Source organism: Anguilla rostrata, chromosome 11, assembly GCF_018555375.3.
Source record: "Anguilla rostrata isolate EN2019 chromosome 11, ASM1855537v3, whole genome shotgun sequence".
Classification (NCBI taxonomy): Eukaryota; Metazoa; Chordata; class Actinopteri; order Anguilliformes; family Anguillidae; genus Anguilla; species Anguilla rostrata.
In genome coordinates this window covers 26,831,779-26,851,361 of record NC_057943.1, presented here as the reverse complement: position 1 = coordinate 26,851,361, position 19,583 = coordinate 26,831,779, and the positions used below count along the sequence as shown (strand labels likewise).

The following is a 19,583-nucleotide window of genomic DNA, read 5'->3' as shown; positions in this document are numbered from 1 at the left end:
TCACACAGAGAGAGCGAGGGAGGGGGGTGGAGGGAGGGAGAAAGAGAGAGAAAGAAAAAAATAATGGAGAGAAAGGAAAGACTGAGGGAAAGAGAAAGGAAGAGAGTATAGGGGAAGATTGAGAGGGAGAGGGAAAGATCAAGTGAAGAGAACAGAAAGGGGGAGGGAGGGAGGAGGAAGCCGGAGGGGAAATTCGGAGAGCGGGAGAGGGGGAAAGTTGGAGAGGAGGGAAATGAAGAAATGGAGAGAGAAGAAAAGTTGGAGGGAGGGAAAGAGGGGGGCAGAGAGAGGCGTTAACAGCTCTGGTCCCAGCCTGGCGTGGGCCAAATGATTTCATATGTACTTTATGCGTGCAGCTCGAACCTCATTAAGGCTTTTTTCAAAAGGCCGCTTGGAACAGCTTAACAAGTCTGAGGTGCAGACCGCATGACAGACCCTGTCTGCTGTGTTTCGTTTGGAGAAACGGGAGTCTCTATTGTTTTACCGCCAATCAAGGCCTGGCCCCGCCCCCCGTGGTCTGTGGACACAGCCCCTTTTTTATGAAGGGAGAAACCAAAATCGCGTTTCTTTTTTCTCTTCGAACCAACATGCAGACAGGATGGGGGGGGGGGGAGAGGGCTGAAAAGGCTGGTTGGTGTGGTGGGCGGTTGCATAACCTGGGCTGTTATGGGTAGAGAGTTTTTTCTTTTATCCCCCCCCCCCCCACTACAGCCAGCCTTGCCCACTTCCTGCCTTGACGGGGAGGTCAAGGATTTTTTAGCGCAGTACATACGCCTGTGTGCGTGCGTGCGTGCGTGCGTGCGTGGGTGTGTGTGTGTGTGTGTGTGTGTGAGTGAGCGAGCAGTCCCTGCATACGGTACGTGTGTGTGCCAGTGTTCCTGTGTGTTTGTGGTGGGCAGAGGTCATGTTTGTGTTTGCAGAACAGGCTGTAATTAATATGTTGCAGTAGCCAGTCTGCTGACAGTGTTATTCACACCCGCGCCACACTGGAATGGGCGTTAACGAGCCGGTGTTGAGTGACAGCTGTTGAAACCAATGTGAGAGTGCTGGCTGGCAGGGTTAGGCAATGCCTCCCAAATTAAAGCATCTATGGACTGAAACCAAAATGGTGGCAGCGTGGGTTGCCTTGCAGGCTGCTCCGTTTGGAGCGCATTTTCAGAACCCCCCTGTCTTGCTCTGTTTCAGGTAACCGGTGCCTGTGTTCCCGCCCCCTCCACTGACCTGGTGAGTCCGCTGGTGCTTTCCTGATGAGTGTCTGTGTGAGGTGTGGTTCGCCTGAGGATCGTGGGGGGGGGGGGCTTGGGGCATGGGTCTCTGTGTTGTCACGGTCTGCGTTTTATTCTTTCATCCTGACATCCTTCTCTTCTGTCTCTCTTCCTCTCATAGCAAAGGCGAGGCACCGCCCCCTCCAGGCACATCCAGCACCTGGTGAGTTGCTCTCTCTCTCTCTCTCTCTCTCTCTCTTTCTGCCTTCCGCTCTCCTCTCTTTCATTTGTAAATATTGCTGAAGTGTGCAGAAATCAATTTAAATTTGACAGAGTACTCTCCCTCCCTCCAGGGCTCCACCAAGTCTCTCACATACACCAAGCAGAGGAGCACCCTGCCCAGGTACAATGTTGTACTACCCTCCCTCACTCTCTCTGTTCTACTGCCCTGCCTCACTGTCTCTCTTCTACTGCCCTGCCTCACTCTCTCTGTTCCACTGCCCTGCCTCACTCTCTCTGTTCTACTGCCCCACATCACTCCAGCTGAACACCCTCCTCTCCTCACTCTTTCCATTTCTTTTTTTCTCTTCTATATCACACAGTCTGCCTCTTCTGTGTTTCTAATAGTGCATTTTTATTCTGTATCTACCACTCTTTTCTCTCTCACTTTGATTTTCTCTCTCTGTTCATTCCTATCTTGTGTCACTTATTTCTCTCCATCCTCCCAGTTCCCCTAAACCTCCTTCATGTTTCTCTCTTTCTCCTTCCTTTGCTGTTTTCTCAGTTAATTCTCTCCTGAACCCCCCTCACCCCCACCCCACCCCTCGCCCATGCAGGAGTTTCAGTGTGGACCGTGTGATGGACAGGGTGATGGAGCGCCACTATGACTTTGACCTGACCTACATCACCGAGCGCATCATCTCCGTCTTCTTCCCTCCCGTGCTGGAGGAGCAGCGTTACCGTGCCAACCTCAAGGAAGTCACTGCCATGCTCAAGTCCAAGCACCAGGAGAAGTTTCTGGTCAGCCCCGAACCTCCAGACACATGTCCACAAGTCTTCTACCTTTAGTTTGCATGCAGTCACTTTAATCTCCCTCTAGCCACACAAAACTCCAGTGCTTTTTGTTTAAAACCCAAACTCTATAATTTACCTGTAGCCACTTCATGATTTCAAGATTTACTTTATTGTCCCCGAGGGGAAATTTAGTCTTGAACACGACTCTGTAAATACAGTACATATATTGTCTGACAGATACATAAACAAACATTGCACATGCCTCTATCATACATTATTCTTATCTGAATAAAATCAAATTTATTTCATTTATAAAGTATAATGCACATGGTCTCACCTAGACCTTATCTACTGTTGTTAAGGACTTACTGACAGGGTGATAAAAAGTGCATCTGTTCAGCTTATACTGAGAGGCCCTATAGCATCTGAGGGGAGAAGCTGGATAGAAGATAATTATACAAGAATATAAATCCAGAAGGAAATTGTTGTGCCAAATTGCTCAATTAGTATGCAAGTTGCTCAATCAATAACAAAAACAAAGTACATAAAAAAATTATATTGACAGTGAAGGTAAAGTTTACAAAATAAGATGCAATGTTAAATAAGTATGGAGTATTAAGTAGAAAAGTATGGAGTGTTAAGTAAGTTGAGACTGTGCTGTTGCATATATACTACTGCACAGTTATACATAAAAAGTAAAGGTAAAGTTTACAAAATAAGGTGCAATGCTAAAACAAACATAGACCATTAAATGAAAAGTATGGAGTAGCTGAGAATGTGCTGTTGCATGTATATTACTGCACATTTGTACGTACATAAACAGAACTGTTGAGTGGAGTGGAGTATGTGGGAGAGGTTTGAAATAATTCTCCCGGCCTGTCTGATCATTATCCCTTCGTGGACAGTCTGTAACCGCCCAGGAACTGCATGGCTGTCTGTACCAGGCGCTAAATTTTAGCCTGACAATCAAATTTCCACACCAGCCTACGCTGCCATTGCTTACGAAGCTTCTTATGACCGCCTGATGGAAATGGAGCGTGACTTTGTGGTGAACTTCAAATACCCTGGGCCTGCTCAGAATATAAAGGCGTAGTTGGACTCTGGAGTTAAGCACTGTGTGTGTGTGCACTTTAGCGCAGGCTGCTATCAGTATGTACGGCCAAATGTTTCTGAGAATGTGCTTGCGCTGTGTCCACATTTTGGATAACCGTAGGTGAGTTGTCAGATGCAGATTTGGGGTCAGAAACTATTTTTTCTGTTTGCTTTACATTTAAAATGAAGGTGATGGTCATCACACCAGTATGGCTGACACAATATACACAATGTCAGTGTTCATATACATTAGACCTACAATGGCAGCATTGTCAGATTACCAAACTATAGTTTGCCTGTAGCCACTTAAACCAAGATTTTTAGTTATTCTGTAGCCGCTCAAACCAAACCTGTACTTTACTGTAGCCGCACAAATCTAGAACTTTACTCAAAACTCAACAGAACCTGCCGGAATTGTCAAAACCTTTTTTCTTGTATGTGATTTTCATTTTCCTCCAACAAATGAATGATTTAAATGAGCACAGTGACTGTTAAAGTGTTTGCTTGTACTGTGGGATGTAACCACATTTATGAAATGTCATCAGTGATCTCCTGCTGTTCCCACAGCTGTTGAACCTGTCGGAGAGACGGAATGACATCACGCGTCTCAATCCCAAGGTAAAGTCACTCCACGCGTATGTCTGTCAGTATGTCTGTCAGTACCCCTGTCTCTCACTGTCTGTACATATCCGTCAGCCTTCTAATGTGTGTCTGTGTGTCTTACTGTCTTCATAACATCTGAATACTGTCTTCTGAATACCCATCTGCATGCATGTCTGCCCATCTCTGTATCAACCTGCCTGTCAGTATGCCTGTGTCAGTATGCCTGTACCTTTGTCAGTATGTCTGTACTCGTGTCAGTGTGTCTGTACCTGTGTCAGTATGCCTGTACCTGTGTCAGTATGTCTGTACTCGTGTCAGTATGTCTGTACCCGTGTCAGTATGTCCATCTCTGCTGGTTCTGTTCATCTCTATGCCTCCATAGATGTGTTTTATCTTGTTTGTCCAGCTTTTTTCCAAATGTATTTGTTTTTGAGTTATTGCCCAACGAAATTCCTTTCTTGTCCCTCTGTCCACCCCCTTCACCTCTGCCTCCACTCCCTTAATATCTCTCTCTCTCTCTCTCTCTCTCTCTCTCTCTCTCTCTCTCTCTCTCTCTCTCTCTCTCTCAGGTCCATGATTTCGGCTGGCCTGATCTTCACGCCCCGCCCCTTGATAAAATCTGTGCCATGTGCAAAGCCATGGAGACCTGGCTGACCTCCGACCCCCAGCATGTGGTGGTCCTGCACTGCAAGGTCAGGGGTCAGGGGTGAGGGTAGAGAGAACAGGCACATGTTTGGGGGCGGGGGGTGTCGGTGGGGGGGCGATGGAGACTTCCTGTGCTGAAGATCATGTTTCTGCTATTCACTCATATTCAGTGTTACCTCTGCTGGTCAATGCTGTGGTGATTAGGCTGACACACCTCTGTGTTAATGCAGAGTGAATTAGCAGTGGGTGTAATGATGTTTATGAGATTTGCAATCACACTTCCTGCTGCTCAGTGAGCTCTTCTTTCCCAGGGAAACAAAGGCAAAACTGGGGTCATCATCGCTGCCTACATGCACTACAGCAAGATCTCAGCAGGGTAACGCCCCTCTCTCTATTTCTGTCATCGCACAGGTATATCCTCACTTTACCCATTGTGTGATTATAATTGTGTTGCGCTGTTTGCGTGTGTGCGTGTGTGCGTGTGTGTGTGTGTGTAGGGCTGACCAGGCTCTGAGCACTCTGGCCATGAGGAAGTTCTGTGAGGATAAGGTGTCGTCAGCTCTCCAGCCTTCTCAGAATAGGTAGGAGCAGTCTCTCTATCCCTCCCCTTTCTGCCTCTCTGTCCATCTCTCGACTTTCTGTCTGTCCGTCTCTCTTCTCTTTGTCCATTGGTCTGTCTCTGTGCTGGGTCCCTGGCTTTTTCTCTACATCTTATATGCTTTCTCTGGGTGAGATCATATGAAGGCATGATCTGGGTGTCCAACTGATTTGCATGTGTTCTATGCATATGTACTGTTCTCTTTTCTGTACGTGCTGTCCTAATCAGTTTGCCTTGTTTTCTCCTTGTTAAGCAACATTTGGTTCTGGAAAGTTACTATATATATTTTGCTGTAAGTATCGTTGTGGTTGTTTTCATTAAAATGGGTAATGTTACAGGACCCCACTCTGTCTGCAGGTATATCTACTATTTTGGGGGTCTCCTGTCTGGGGCCATTAAGATGAACAGCAGCCCCCTCTTCCTGCACCAGGTTCTCATCCCGACTCTCCCAAAATTCCAGTCTGATGGAGGTAAGATTCAGCCCAGCGTGAAAGCTTTCAACAGTACATACAACGGCAAATTCAAAATGACTGCTAACTATTTAATATAGCTAACATTATCTATTCACTATATTATGCAAATGCGAGAGCATGCTAGCTAACAATAGTCTAAGCAAGTATTTAAATTTAAATTTTACTTTTATTTAATGTCAGTAACCTTGCTAAGCTAGCTGATATGAGTGCAGTTTGGTTTATCCATATAATATCACTCACAATTCTAGCGAAACTGAATTGTGAGTGATATTAAAACTAGACTGGCACACAAGGCTATTATTACCTGCACGAATGCAATGTATGCATAAATACAGTACGTTAAATTGCAGTGTGATGCTTACACTGTTGATGACTTAACCGAGGGTGGTTTCTGGCTTTAAGTATGCCATCAATGTTAATTTACGGTTACAAATATTTCCAGATCAGGCAGATTGCCATGACGTTGATGAGGTAATCGAATATTGTGCACGTGCACAGATATTCAAATATTCAAAATTCATGGCACATTCACTCTGAGATTGTATTGTACATCATAAGGATTTAATTTTGTGTGTGTGTGTGTGCGTGTGCATGTCCGTTCTGGCTGTGTGTGTGTGTGTGTGTGTGTGTTGCTTTCTCCTCAGTGTTGATTATCTTTAATCTTAAACAGGAGGAGAGAGGGAATGTCAGCACATTCCTCTACATCATAACCATGTTTACACTCTCCCCCATCTCTGTCCTTATCACTCACTCTCTCTCTCTCTCTCTCTCTCTCTCTCTCTCTCTCTTTTTCTCGCTGTCTTTCTAATTTAGGTTATTTCCCCTTCCTGAAGATCTACCAGTCCATGCAGCTTGTGTACACCTCTGGAATCTAGTAAGTTAAAGTCACTGATGTGCTGAATTCCACAGGGGTGCCAGATGCAAGCCCCCCCCCCATGTAGTTTGGGGTTCTGTCCCCTGCCATGGCACCTTCAAAGCTGTGGTCCCTTCGCTATCTGTTACCCTCACGCTTTCCCTCACGCCTGAGAAAAGCACAAAATACAAAAGGAGTGTAAAAAAATAGTGGAGATGTAAGATTGCTGGAGCAGTGTGTATGTTTGCAGTGCATTGTGGGTAAGTGTGTATGTTGTGGCTCAGTGATCTGCAGGGCTCGGAGGCGCGGAGGCTGTGTGTGACCATCGAGCCCGCTCTGCTGCTGAAGGGGGACATCATGGTGAGTGAGTCCGCCCGGCTACCCCGGGTTTCACACGAACACACGCCAGCAGCACACAAGCACACACACACACACACACACACACACACACACACAACACACACACACATAACACCCACCACACACACAGCACACACACACACACACATACACACAAGCACATACGCACATACACACACACACAAATACACACACACACACACTCAAACACAAACACATACGCACGCGCACATCCGCATGAGCACACACACACACACACATACACGCACCCCCGCGTGCTCAAGAGCTACATCATGGATATTCTCCCTGCCTCTCTCTCTCTGTCTCTCTCTCTCTCTCACTTACTCACTCACTTAAATACTCACTTAACACTTAAGACCAGTCCAAAGATTGTCCTCATTAATTATTTATCTGGCACAGATACTTGCTATCTGGAAGACGAGGAAGAATTGTATCAGGGACATGGGCTCTGTTGATATTGTAGAAATGTTTAAGGGCCTAGTTTCTGACCAATTTTGAGTAGGATACTCCTACTATGAGCTGGTAGGGAACCTGCTACAATTTGTGATTATCTGGGTGCTCAAAAGCACTCTGGTGTTCAGTTGATAATGATGGCTGTTTTATTTTGTTTGGTTGTTTTTGTTTATTAGTGTTATTGTGAACATGTTATTGTTTTGAAATAGTTGTTGTCCAAATGTCCCTCCCTCCCTCTCTCTCTCTCCCGCTCACTCTCTCTGACGCCCCCTGCAGGTGAAGTGTTACCATCGACAGGCTCTGCGGGCAGAGAGGGACACAGTTTTCAGGCTCCAGTTCCACACCTGCACCATACACGGGGCACAGCTGTGGTTCGGGAAGGACGAGCTGGACGAGGCCTGTGCAGGTAGACCTGGGGAGAGAGGGGGAGAGAGGGAGGAGGGGGAGGAGGGGAGAGGTAGCGGTGTGGAGAGATAGGAAAGACGTACAAGATAAGGAGAAGGGGAAGAAAGGAGGGAGGAAAGAAGAGGCACAGGGAAGTGAGGGAGGAGTGGAGAGGCAGAGGGGAGAGAGGGATTAGGGTAGAAGTACTAGAAAGAGGAGATGAGAGTGGGGTTTACTGGGGGAAGACCTGGTAGCTTACTGCAGAGTGTCAGGTTTGAGGTTCTCAGCTTTACTGTGGATACTCAGGCAAACACTGCTGTCAAAGTGCAATAATGCAGCTCTTAACTGGTAGTGAAAGTACAACTGCATCTGTGCTGGATGTTCATTAGTGGAAGCAGGCAGCAGGAAAAGGTGAGAGTGAGTGTGGTTTTTACCTTCTGTCTGGGTGGAAAGGGGCGGGTTTATTAAAGCTGGGTGCGCTAACTCTCCTTCCTCTCTCCAGATGAGAGGTTCCCCTCCGACGCCACGGTGGAGTTCGTCTTCTCCTCGGGACCAGAGAAAATAAAAGGTGCTGATCTGTTCATCAGGCTGTTCTCAGAGTCTCTTGTTGATGCTGGCTAGTGTGTGGAGGCGTATTATCCATTCCAGCTATGTGTTGACATTCCAGTGACTGTGTGTGTGTGTGTGTGTGTGTGTGTGTGTGTGTGTGTCTCAGGGAGAGAGTACCAGCGGAATGACCCTGCAGTCACAGTGGACTACAACACAGCAGACCCCGTGGTGCGCTGGGACTCCTACGAGAACTTCAACACGCGGAACCAGGACAGCCTGGAAGGTAACCGTGGTGACAGGAGCAGTCTCGCTTCAGGTTCGGCATCCAGACGCATGAGCAGGCATCAAAAGGGTGGGGTTCATGTCCGTCCCCCCCATTACCAATTAGCCAATTAGCTCCACACACCAGCAGCAGTTCACTAATTGTCGTATTTGCTTGCATGACAGGAAAAAGCTGTAATTCTCTCCTTATGGCTTTTGCTCTCCTTTTTTCCCCTCATTTGTTTGGGAATAGAAGTCTTTGATAATTAGAGGTAATTTGCTGGAGTAATGTGTCCTAAATGTGTCCTAATCTGTGAATGCCTCTCTCTCCTTCACAGACATCGCTCACACTCGTGGCCCGGTGGACGGCAGTCTGTACGCGCAGGTGAAGAAGCGCAGGGCGGCGGGGTCGGGGTCGCTGGCCTCCACCAATGGGAGCCCGGGAATATGCGGCGAGGAGAAGCAGGGCCAGCTGCTGTCCGTCAGCTCGGACTCGGGCCATTCCTCCGCCCCCACCGAGCGCCTGGAGGACCCGCCCCGCCCCCCGCCGCCCACCCGGCAGGAGAGGGAGGAGCTGAACCGGCTGCTGGGCGGGATCGAGGGCGGGAGGCAGGGCGAGGGCCGGGAGCGGGAGACGGCCATACTGGACGACGGCGAGGCCACGCCCCCGGGGGGCGGGGGGACGCTGCGCCTGGACCGCTCCTGCTCCTGCCGCGTCGGCCACCGCTCCCAGCGCTGCGTTGAGCCCGCCTGCGACCGGGCCTTCCTGGTGCCCAACGGCTACTGCCCCGCCCCTGCCCCGCCCCACCTGGAGCTCTGCCACGCCCACGCGGCCCTGCCCCCGCCCGACCTCCTGTGGGAACGGCAGCAGCCCGTCCCCCACTACCCGTCCCGCCACCAGTACCCCTACCCCGCCTCGGACATGCCCGGCCCCGCCCACAGCAGGATGCTCTGCAGAGGGGAGGAGTACCCGCCCTACCTCCACCCCTCCCATGGCCACCCCCACCACCCTCAGCCCTCCAGCCCCTCCTACCGCCAGATGCTGCTGCTGGACGGCGTGGCGCCCCCTGGCTGCCCGTGCCGGGACTGCTGCTGCCGGCGGGAGGACGCCTTCCACGCCCTGCGGCTGGAGCGGGGGGAGGGGCTGCACTGGGAGAGGCGGGGCCGGGACGTGTCCCTGCAATGGGACAGGGACAGGGAGGCGGAGCTTCAGTGGGAGCGCGAGCGGGAGATGGAGTTCTGGCACCGGAGGGCGTACGGCGGCCCCCGCCACTCCCCCGAGCCCCACGACCTCCCGGCCTTCACCTTCGACCCCCTGCCCTCCGGCCACCCCGCCTACCCCGAGCCCTCCCGCTCGCACGGCCACGCCCACTCGCACCCAGACCTGAAGTACAGCAGCAGCAGCAGCGGCTACCAGACCCCCCGGCAGGCCTGCCCCTGCTCCCCCTACCAGCCCTCCCCCTCGGAGAGCCGCGGCTACGGCTCTGGGTACCAGTCTGAGTCCACCTCGCCGCTGCCCCCCCCGGCCTGCAGCCAGGGGCCCGACGTGCAGCCCCACTCCCACCCCCAGCCCCAGCCGTACCCCCCCGACCAGCACGCAGGTGAGCCCCCCCCTCCCCAGGAGTCACCCCCTGGAGCCTCTCTCTGGTAGAGAAGTGCTGAAGTTAAAGGGGCACTAAACCCAAAAGTGAAATTAAGGTATTTTTCCACCAAAGTAATATCTGTCCATCCAGGCGGCTTTGCTGAAATGTGACAAGTTGTTTAAATGTTTGCTGCAGTTCACCCTGATAAAACGCACCTCATGGGTCCATCTTCGTGTGACCTCAAATTGCCAAACATTTACATTAAAAAAATTGAAAAGCAACGTCTCTTTGCAAATAGATTCTCGCGGTTACTCATGAACATCCAAAAAGCTTTTTTGAAACATACCTTCATTTCATTTTTGGGTGAACTGCCCCTTTAAAAACATTAAAGACCTATCAGTCCTAGTTTTTGTTCAGTAAATTATCATAAAAGCCAATCCCAATTCTAGTTTTTTTAATGCAATGTTCATAGGGTGGTTTTGTTCTTATTTGTATAACTTAGTTTAATGTTTAATAGGGTAGTTTTGTTCTAGTTTGTATCCAAATTTAATGTTCAGTAGGGTAGTTTTGTTCTAGTTGTTTGCTACAAATTTAATGTTCAGGTATTGTTGGTGTAGCTAGCTGATGCATAGGGTAGGTATGTTAATGGAGTCTGCACTTGTTGCTCTTGCTGCCTCTCTTGGGCCTGTACTTCCCCCCTCTAAGGACCTACTGCACTTTGACCCCTGATCTTTGTGCCTGTGTTTGCATTCTAAGTCTGGATAAGAGCATCTGCTAAAGGCCAGCAATGCTGTGTAATGGACGTAACAGAAATTACAAGCACAGATGAGGTCATAGTTCATAGGTGGGGCCACCAGTTTGTCTCTCATAGTTTTCTCGCATTGTACTTCAGTCCTCCGTCAGCTAGGGGTTGCGATAGCCTCTTTGTCAAACCCTTTCTCACACCATTATCCCATTTGCACCACTTCGATAATCCAAGTCGATTAAGTAATTGCCATGAATTAAGCACAGGTGATGATTGACAGCGATGTTTGCATGCGAGACTCGGGTTAAATTCGGTTTTGGTCACTACCGTGGACACGCTGCAGTATTTTTAAATGCTGTACTGGGGCATGATAGGTTTGTTAGAAGTGGTAGGACATGCCTACATTAAAAATGAGAGCTGTTATATGTTATTTAACTTGCACAAAAAAGGTAAATAAACAAATATTATAAAAAATATTATAAGTCAACAAATTGTCTAATCACGGTCTTCAATAAAGACTTAAGTAGAATCAGGTGTCTTAGTGAGAGCTAAATCAAAAGCCTACTGTCACACCAGCTCTTTTCAGATGAGATTGCACACACCCCTACTTTATATGGATGCATTTTTCATTTTACTGCAGTGATACTAAATCCTGTTCCTAGAGAGGCAGATTCTGCTTTTTTTCCTTTAAGATCAGTAACTGATTCAGTTCAGACCCAAGAAACCATGTGAACAGAGTTAACTGTGTGATCAACTGCTTTAATTGATCAATTGCTGTGCTACTCAAGTTCTGAGTAACGACGAAAGCCAGGCTGTGGCTCTCTATGATCAGGAATGAGGATACTTTGGCCCAAAGACAAGCTTTTGTAGCATTTAAACTTCCATCCGTGTTCGCTTTCCTTCCTGACTCTCCCCATATTGTATCAACTATCAATGTCTCAATTAAAAAATCAGTTGTACGAATAAGCACTTGAGTGTGGTGTTGGGGTGTCTATGGGGCTCCCTGGAAATAGCCGTTGAAATACAAGGTTAGGAGACAAACGGGTGACCCTGTTCATGGGTCATAGTTCACAGGGCTTGCACGCACAATAGGTAGGGCTGCTGTGAATGTATCATCCACAGTAAGAGTGTGCTAACAGCTGGCTCTTGATCTCTTTCTATATAGCTTGAAGGCCCTAGCTGTGGGCCTTTAGAATGGGTCTAACTCCTTTTCTCTGTTTCTTTCTTGACCAACCCCCCCAGGGGACAGTTTGTCTTGGCGGGACCACAGCTCCCAGAGTTCCTTGAGGAGAGCGCACAGAGAGGCGCCTGTCATGTCCTCTGTGAACTCTGACCTCTCGGGGCCGCCCACCCCGGTGCATACCAGCAGCCCTTTGCGAACCCAGGAAAGGTAGCTCTCCCTGTCGCTCTCTGTTCCTCTCTTTCGTCCGTCTGTTTAATCTTTCTCCAGCATTTTCCACTGATATGTCAGGCCTTGATGGCGTGCCAGGACTGAATTCTCATGCCACTGCGACTAAACACAGTTGATAAAACATATAAACATGTATTTGTTTACATGAAATATATAAACACTCAAATTGAATGTAATACTCAAAACGAAACATCAGCAGGGACATCTGGTGGTTAAGAAACAACATTTTGACGACAACACATCAACTGGTCAGATGACCACACTAACATTAGTTGGGAAGCTGGGTATTTTATGCTTGACATTTTCTAGATTTGTGCCATTACTTGAGCTATTGAAACAGTGCCTATAGCTACAGTATAATAATCTCAGGACCTATCAATGTAGATTCAATTTTTCATGGTATTTCTGTGGACTTTCTGTGGCTGGACTGTGCATCAGTGCCAACAATATTTGGTTATGCAACTGGCTAGACAGTGATTGTGTCACAAGCAGTTGGTAAATAAATACTTAGGATTACATGCTCTGGTGGTAGACCGTGAGACAGTAAAATGTAGTTGGCCAGCTTTAATAACAGCTAGGATTGGCATACAAAAGTACTGGAATTCTCCCTGCAGTTGCTGTGGTAAATTACTTGTTTATTTGGAATGATAGACCAGAGACCCTGGTCTCTGTTCTTTTCTATTGTTCATCTTATATCTGTCTGTTCAGCTTTGCACTAAATATTGATAAATTTACTTTAGTTTAGTTTATTTTCTTGTGTTTTTATGTGCCATAGTGGCACCAGAGTAATGAATAAATGTGTGTGGATGTCTCCACCTGTCTGTGGGAACTGAAAGGTGTGTTTGACCCAGTTGTTCCTGATGAGTCTCTGTGTTTTAGTCCTAGTCCAGCAGATGCAGAGCTGCATGTGTCGGCGGTCAGCAGTGTCCCCACCCCAGCATCTCCCCAGAGGGCCCTCAGCCCCGCCCAGGCTCCACAAAGCCCCGCCCATGTTCCTCATAGCCCAGGCCAGCAGCCCCTCAGCCCCACCCAAGCTCCACAGAGCCCCACCCATGCTCCGCACAGCCCTACCCAGCAGCCCCTCAGCCCCGCCCAAACTCCACAGAGCCCCACCCATTCTCAACACAGTGTCACCCACGCTCCACAAAGCCCCGCCCATTCTCCAATGAGCCCCACCCAGCAGCCCCTCAGCCCTGCCCATGCTGCACAAAGCCCCGCCCATTTTCCACACAGCCCTACCCACGCTCCACACAGTCCTACCCAGTGCCCCTCACAAGACCAGCAGTCCAGTCCTGTCCCAGCCCAGTCCGCCCCAGACACCCCCGATTCACACGCCGTCCCCACCCAGATGGAGCCCCAGAACCATCAGCCCTCTGTAGAGGGGAGCAGCCTGCCCATAGAGATGCCTGCCGTTGCCCAGACAACACCACAAAATGCCACGCCATGTTCTTCGGGTCCTGTACCGGCACCCGTGCAGCTGAACGGCGGGTTCCCCCCCAAGGACGGCACCCCTGGCTCCCCCAAACCAAACTCCGCCCCCAGCTCCACCCCCAGCTCGGGCCCCTCCTCCCCGCAGCCCCCTGCTGGCAGCCCGGAGTACTGGCCCCCCTCAGAGGGCCCGGTGCCCGGCTTCGCCACCCTGGGCCGGAAGCTCATGCTCGGGGGGGACGGCTGCTCCCCCAAAACCCCGTCTCCCACTGCCGAGGGCTACTGCACCCCCACCTTCCCCGTCTCTGGCTGTTACTACCCCGCCAGCACCCCGCCGGTATCCTACTCTGGTTACACGTCCGTCACCATCCCCCCTCCCCAGCCCCCGCTCCCCGAGAAACGCCGCCAGTCCGCCCTGCCCGGCTCGCCCAACGGGCGGGGCTCCACCCTCAGGACCCCCGCGGGGGCCCAGTACCCACAGCCCCCTTCATCCGCCCCTCACCACGTCACCTTCTCCCCGTCCGTGGGGGAGGCAGCGCCCCCTGTGGGCTCCCGCGAGGAGACGCCGCACAGCCGGGTCAGCGTTAAGTTCGTCCAGGACAGCTCGCGGTTCTGGTACAAGCCCGGCATCTCCAGAGACCAAGGTAAACACCCCAGCTACCCCAGCCTCTCTGTGATAGGCCAGTGTTGTCACACCTGCTCGAGCCCTCTCTGTGAAACGCCAGTGTTGTCACACCTGCTTCAACCCTCACTGTGATAGGCCAGTATTGACACACCTACTCCAGCCCTCTCTCTGATAGGCCAGTGTTGTCACACCTGCTCCAGCCCTCACTGTGATAGGCTAGCTTGACACACCTACTCCAGCCCTCTCTGATAGGCCAACCTTGACACACCCTCTCAAGTCCTTTTTATGAAATACAGGGTTCTTTGAAAGTCCTTAAATTTATGAAAATAAAATAAGTGTTACGTTTCTTGAAAATATGGAGATAGTTCTGACGGAGGTAGTTTGTAGTGCTTTGACTCTTTTTTAGATTGCTGTATTTTTTTTTTTGGTTTAGGAATTTAATCATGAAAAGTCATTGAATTGGCTGAGCATAAGCAAAATCTGTTAACCTGCTCCTTCCACCACCCCATGCTGTCTCCATAGCGATCGCTGTGCTGAAGGGGGAGGAGCCTGGAACCTTCCTGATTCGGGACAGCAACTCCTTCCAGGGGGCCTATGGCCTGGCACTGAAGGTGGCCACGCCCCCACCCAACGTCAGCAATCACAGCAGCAAAGGTCCACAGCTCTTCCTCATTCATTCAGTCAGTCAGTCAGTCAGTCAGTCAGTCAGTCAGTCAGTCAGTCAGTCAGTCAGTCAGTCATTCATTCATTCATTTAATGAGCACTATAATCCAGACCTAGCCTGTATGGCTGATTGCTTACAGTGCATTACCCAACAATCAAACACTGAGAATAAGGTACAAAAAATAAGGTGCATCAGTATAAACATACTCACAATACACAGTGCTTGTTATAATTCTATGACACAAGCATCATTATGGCCAAATGTTCTCCCTGGAGTTAACAAATATGGACTGTTTTTGAGAGGTAATTTGTAGTTTGTTTTACAATTCTTGCTTTGGCATTTTAGCAGGTAAGGTTTCTTAGTCAGGATACAGGGTACGTTCAGACCCAGAACACACCTCAGCAAATGAGAAAACAGCTGCACGTATTTGGTTAAATATAACCAATCAAATAAAGTGCAGATGGTGTACAAATGTAGAAATGTAGTTTCTTTTGGCGCTAGATGCTATTCATGAGTCTGCAAATGCTAGCATGCTTAGCAGCCTGTGGAGGCCAGGACTTCATAGAGGAGAAGGTTTATGAAAAGGTTTAATCGGGGGTTACAGGAGGCTCCTGGGAGATGTGGAGGTGTAGGGAGCAGGGCCAGGACTCCTGGAGGTTTTGGGTGATTCTGCTGTGCCTGACTTTGTCCTTCCCGTCCAGCAGGGGACCCCCTAGAGCAGCTGGTGCGCCACTTCCTGATCGAGACAGGACCACGGGGGGTGAAAATCAAGGGCTGCCAGAACGAGCCGTATTTCGGTGAGCTGAAGGCGGGCGGCTGTGACCGTGGGGGCGGGGCCAACTTGGAGGCGGGGCCGGCTTGGGGGCGGGGTCACTCAGACACGCAGAGAAGGGAAGAGAGGAGGCCTGTGGATGCAAGGTTGTATGGCCTCCCCAGACTACATGGTTCTAGCCCCATAATGGCCCGGTCCGACAGACGTGGGGTGTCGGGAACGTCAGTGAGCGTCGGGGACGACAGTCGGCCGTTTTATCCCGTGTGGTGTGGCAGGGCGGAAGACAAACGATGTGGAGTCCGGGACACCTCACAACGCCTCGACAAAAAGACTCGCGCGTCAGAATTTTTTTCCCCAAACACTTCATTCCTCCAAATCCCTCCCCCTGTCCCTTTCCCCCCTCCTTATCCGTGGTTGTGAGTGTCCTGTCTGGTTACCAAGACACGTCAACAGCTAAACTGTCTGTTTTAAAATGTGTTGTCTGGGGAGGCTATTAGTCTTGCCACTTTATTTTGAACTCGATTTTCAGCGCAGTCTGGAGCAGCGCTGGGGGAGGCGCGGAGCACAGCTGTGTGGGTTTCATTAGCGCCTCGCTGCCTTTGAGCGTGACTGAAAGCGCGCGGCCGCCTAACGCGGTTAGCGGTTAGCATCCGCTGCGCTCGGCTCACGGAAGCCTTTGTTCATTACAGGGCGCCGGCGGACTTCTAAGAGCGTTAGCCGAGCAGCCTGGTGTACGCCGCGCTGATCTTCCAGCGTGAGGAGTATTTGACTCTCTCGCAGAATATACTTGGTTGTTTAGTTTATTCGAACATCCATGCACATCCATGTCCTCGTGCAAATAGCTCAAAGGGGACATGCGAACACGAATCGTCGGAAGGACCAGTTTTGTGGTCCGTTGTGGTCCACTCCATTGCTGTGTTCGGTGATGAGGTGGTGATTCGTGACCCAAACGACTTTCAGCCGCTGCCTTTCAAGGTACTTAAAGGGGCGGGCCGGAGAGGTGGTTTTCTGACTGTCTGTCATTGTGATTGGCAGGGAGCTTGTCGGCCCTGGTGTACCAGCACTCCATCACCCCCATCTCCCTGCCCTGTGCTCTGCGCATCCCTGAGAAAGGTAAGGCCCGGGCCTGCAGCCGTTAGCTGGAAACAGCCGTCTGTCAGACACTAGCCCAACGGCTGAGAGTCTAGAAGGGCTGTGATAAGGCCATTGCAACATACAGTAAGATTATGAGAACAGGCCATTCAGCACATCTAAACTCGCCATTTACCTCTACACTAGAGATCGTCCAGCACTGCATCTAGCCTGGACTTGTACACACCTCTGCTACATGACCTGCCAATGCTCCACACGTTGACAAATTTTCTTTTTTTATTTTTTGCAAAAAAACTGCTTCAGATCGTTATACTGGTGAGAAACTTTAAAACAGAAAACAGTGATGCAACTTCCTGCAGCAGCCTTGTACAGTACGAGACAAAATATTTATTTACATGATCTCTGCCTTAGACACAGTATTGTCCTAATCACATCAAAACCTTATTCTTAGAATGCATATTTAAAAAAAAGCTCCCTCTAAATACTTTCTAAGATTTGTGCAGAATTTACATTTTGCATTTACACCCCTGCCCCCTCGTTCTACTGACAGAACTTGAAAAATCTTTTTTTAATCAGCACAATTCAAATGTACTGTGCACGAAAAGATCTGCACAAATTTTTGATGGCATTCAACTGTATACATAAAAAAGTTCTGATAATTTATTTACTTACTGAATTGATGAGGTGTTTCACCATAACGAACCTTTACTGCCTTGGTGACTTCGGGATGTTTCCAGTGTTGTACCACTAGAGGGCAAGAGAGTTAATAACACACGGGTGTAGCATTTGGACATGTATTTCTGTGTGTCTGTGTGAGTGTGTGTGTGTTTGGACTTGTGTTTCCGTGAATCTGTGTGTGTTTGTGCATGCATTTCTGTGTGTGCTTGTGTGTTTGTGTTCTGCGTGTGTGTACGTGTGCATGCGTGCGTGCGTATTTATGTGTGTGTGTGTTTATGTAAGTGTGCTGAAGTAGCAGTGTCCTGGTTTTGCAGACCTGGTTGGGGAGATCCAGGAGGTGCAGACGGGGAGTAACCTGAGCACTGCTGCAGACCTCCTGAAGCAAGGAGCAGGTGAGGAGGTGTCGCATGTGACTGAGACAGACTCTGCTGTTTTAGTACAGCTGCTTTAGTAACCTGCCCCTCACCCCCCTTCCCCCGCCCCTCAGCCTGCAACGTGCTGTACCTGAACTCAGTGGAGACGGAGTCACTGACAGGGCCCCAGGCCATCGCCAAGGCAACCAGCGCCACCCTGTCCCGGTCCCCCCGTCACCCCGCCACGGTGGTGCACTTCAAGGTGTCTGCCCAGGGCATCACGCTCACCGACAGCCAGCACAGGTACCGCACCCATGCCAGCCAGACACGCCCCCACCGTGTTTAATACCACACTCTAAACACGCCCCCAGTGCGTCTAATACCACACTCTAAATACACCCCCACCGTGTTTAATACCACACTCTAAACACACACCCAGTGTGTTTAATACCACACTCTAAACACACACCCAGTGTGTTTAATACCACACTCTAAACACACCCCAGTGCGTTTAATACCACACTCTAAACACACCCCAGTGCGTTTAATACCACACTATAAACACACACCCAGTGTGTTTAATACCACACTCTAAACACACACCCAGTGTTTAATACCACACTATAAACACACACCCAGTGCATTTAATACCACACTCTAAACGCACACCCAGTGTGTTTAATACCACACTCTAAACACACACCCAGTGCATTTAATACCACACTATAAACACACACCCAGTGCATTCAATACCACACTCTAAACACACACCCAGTGCATTTAATACCACACTCTAAACACACACCCAGTGCATTTAATACCACACTCTAAACGCACACCCAGTGCGTTTAATACCACACTTAAACAAGCCCCCAGTGAATTTTAATGGGCGGTGCTTTGAAACGACCAGGTTGATTCAGGTTTATCTCCTCGTCTCTCCCTCTTTCTTCTCGTCTCTCTCCCTCACTCTCTTCGTCTCTAGAGTGTTCTTCAGGAGACACTATCCAGTCAGCAGTGTGACCTTTAGCAGTGTGGACCCCCAGGACAGGAGGTGGGCGTGCAATCTAGCACCGCACACCAAAGCCCAACCCAACACCCAACCTGGTCCCCACACAAGACGAAACATAACCTCAACACCAAACCTGGTCCAGTTATGAATTACTGGTCCTTTTATTCATATGAGAAATGATCAGTCAGCATTTTCGTGCTTGAGCCTTTTCATCAAACCATCGAATGCAGCAGCTTGCATGGCGGCATATTATTCATGTATCAATTTAATAACAAAAAAAAACCATGTTCTGCTTCTCTTAATATTTCTAATATGAATTTCTCTACAACCAGTCTTTATTTCAGAGTATTTACAGAATGGCACATATGACCAGCATTTTTCTGTCTTAAGTGGTGTACAGTATAATATCTTAGGCCATGGTGAGTGAGATGAATCCAGAGCTAGTTGAGCACAGCTAGCATTTTCTGTTTACTGGAGGGTCCTGAAAGGCTTCTACTGTCTTTTAGTGGAACACAAAGTCCTTTTATTGGTTCTCACGATTTATTGGTTGATTACATATCACATTGGTAACTCCAGCCAATCGTGTGTCTCCAGTCAGTTGCCTGGTGCCTCACTCACCCGTCTCATATTCTCCATCCATGTCCAACAGTAACATTTATTTTTGACAGATTAAAGTCGACACATTATTTAAGTGTTAGCTTGAGGGTAGAAG

The 19,583-nt window shown here is 49.3% G+C and overlaps 1 protein-coding gene across 6 annotated transcripts in view; it reads left to right on the top strand.

Annotated features, from left to right (window-relative positions):
• Window positions 1-19,583, top strand: part of tns2a (tensin 2a) — a 48,512-nt gene that overhangs the window by 26,434 nt on the left and 2,495 nt on the right. For 3 of the 6 annotated variants that reach the window (XM_064299087.1, XM_064299084.1, XM_064299089.1), the window contains exons 4-26: window positions 1,186-1,224; window positions 1,387-1,428; window positions 1,559-1,608; window positions 2,042-2,225; window positions 3,879-3,929; window positions 4,484-4,606; window positions 4,871-4,935; window positions 5,057-5,140; window positions 5,515-5,627; window positions 6,444-6,504; window positions 6,768-6,843; window positions 7,594-7,723; window positions 8,204-8,269; window positions 8,417-8,602; window positions 8,850-10,112; window positions 12,082-12,229; window positions 13,130-14,322; window positions 14,826-14,957; window positions 15,669-15,764; window positions 16,775-16,852; window positions 17,824-17,901; window positions 17,997-18,165; window positions 18,845-18,913. In XM_064299087.1, coding sequence (XP_064155157.1) covers window positions 1,186-1,224; window positions 1,387-1,428; window positions 1,559-1,608; window positions 2,042-2,225; window positions 3,879-3,929; window positions 4,484-4,606; window positions 4,871-4,935; window positions 5,057-5,140; window positions 5,515-5,627; window positions 6,444-6,504; window positions 6,768-6,843; window positions 7,594-7,723; window positions 8,204-8,269; window positions 8,417-8,602; window positions 8,850-10,112; window positions 12,082-12,229; window positions 13,130-14,322; window positions 14,826-14,957; window positions 15,669-15,764; window positions 16,775-16,852; window positions 17,824-17,901; window positions 17,997-18,165; window positions 18,845-18,913 — 4,496 coding nt within the window. The remainder of the gene's footprint in view (window positions 1-1,185; window positions 1,225-1,386; window positions 1,429-1,558; window positions 1,609-2,041; window positions 2,226-3,878; window positions 3,930-4,483; window positions 4,607-4,870; window positions 4,936-5,056; window positions 5,141-5,514; window positions 5,628-6,443; window positions 6,505-6,767; window positions 6,844-7,593; window positions 7,724-8,203; window positions 8,270-8,416; window positions 8,603-8,849; window positions 10,113-12,081; window positions 12,230-13,129; window positions 14,323-14,825; window positions 14,958-15,668; window positions 15,765-16,774; window positions 16,853-17,823; window positions 17,902-17,996; window positions 18,166-18,844; window positions 18,914-19,583) is intronic. The other 3 variants (XM_064299090.1, XM_064299088.1, XM_064299086.1) reach the window with 3 other exon arrangements.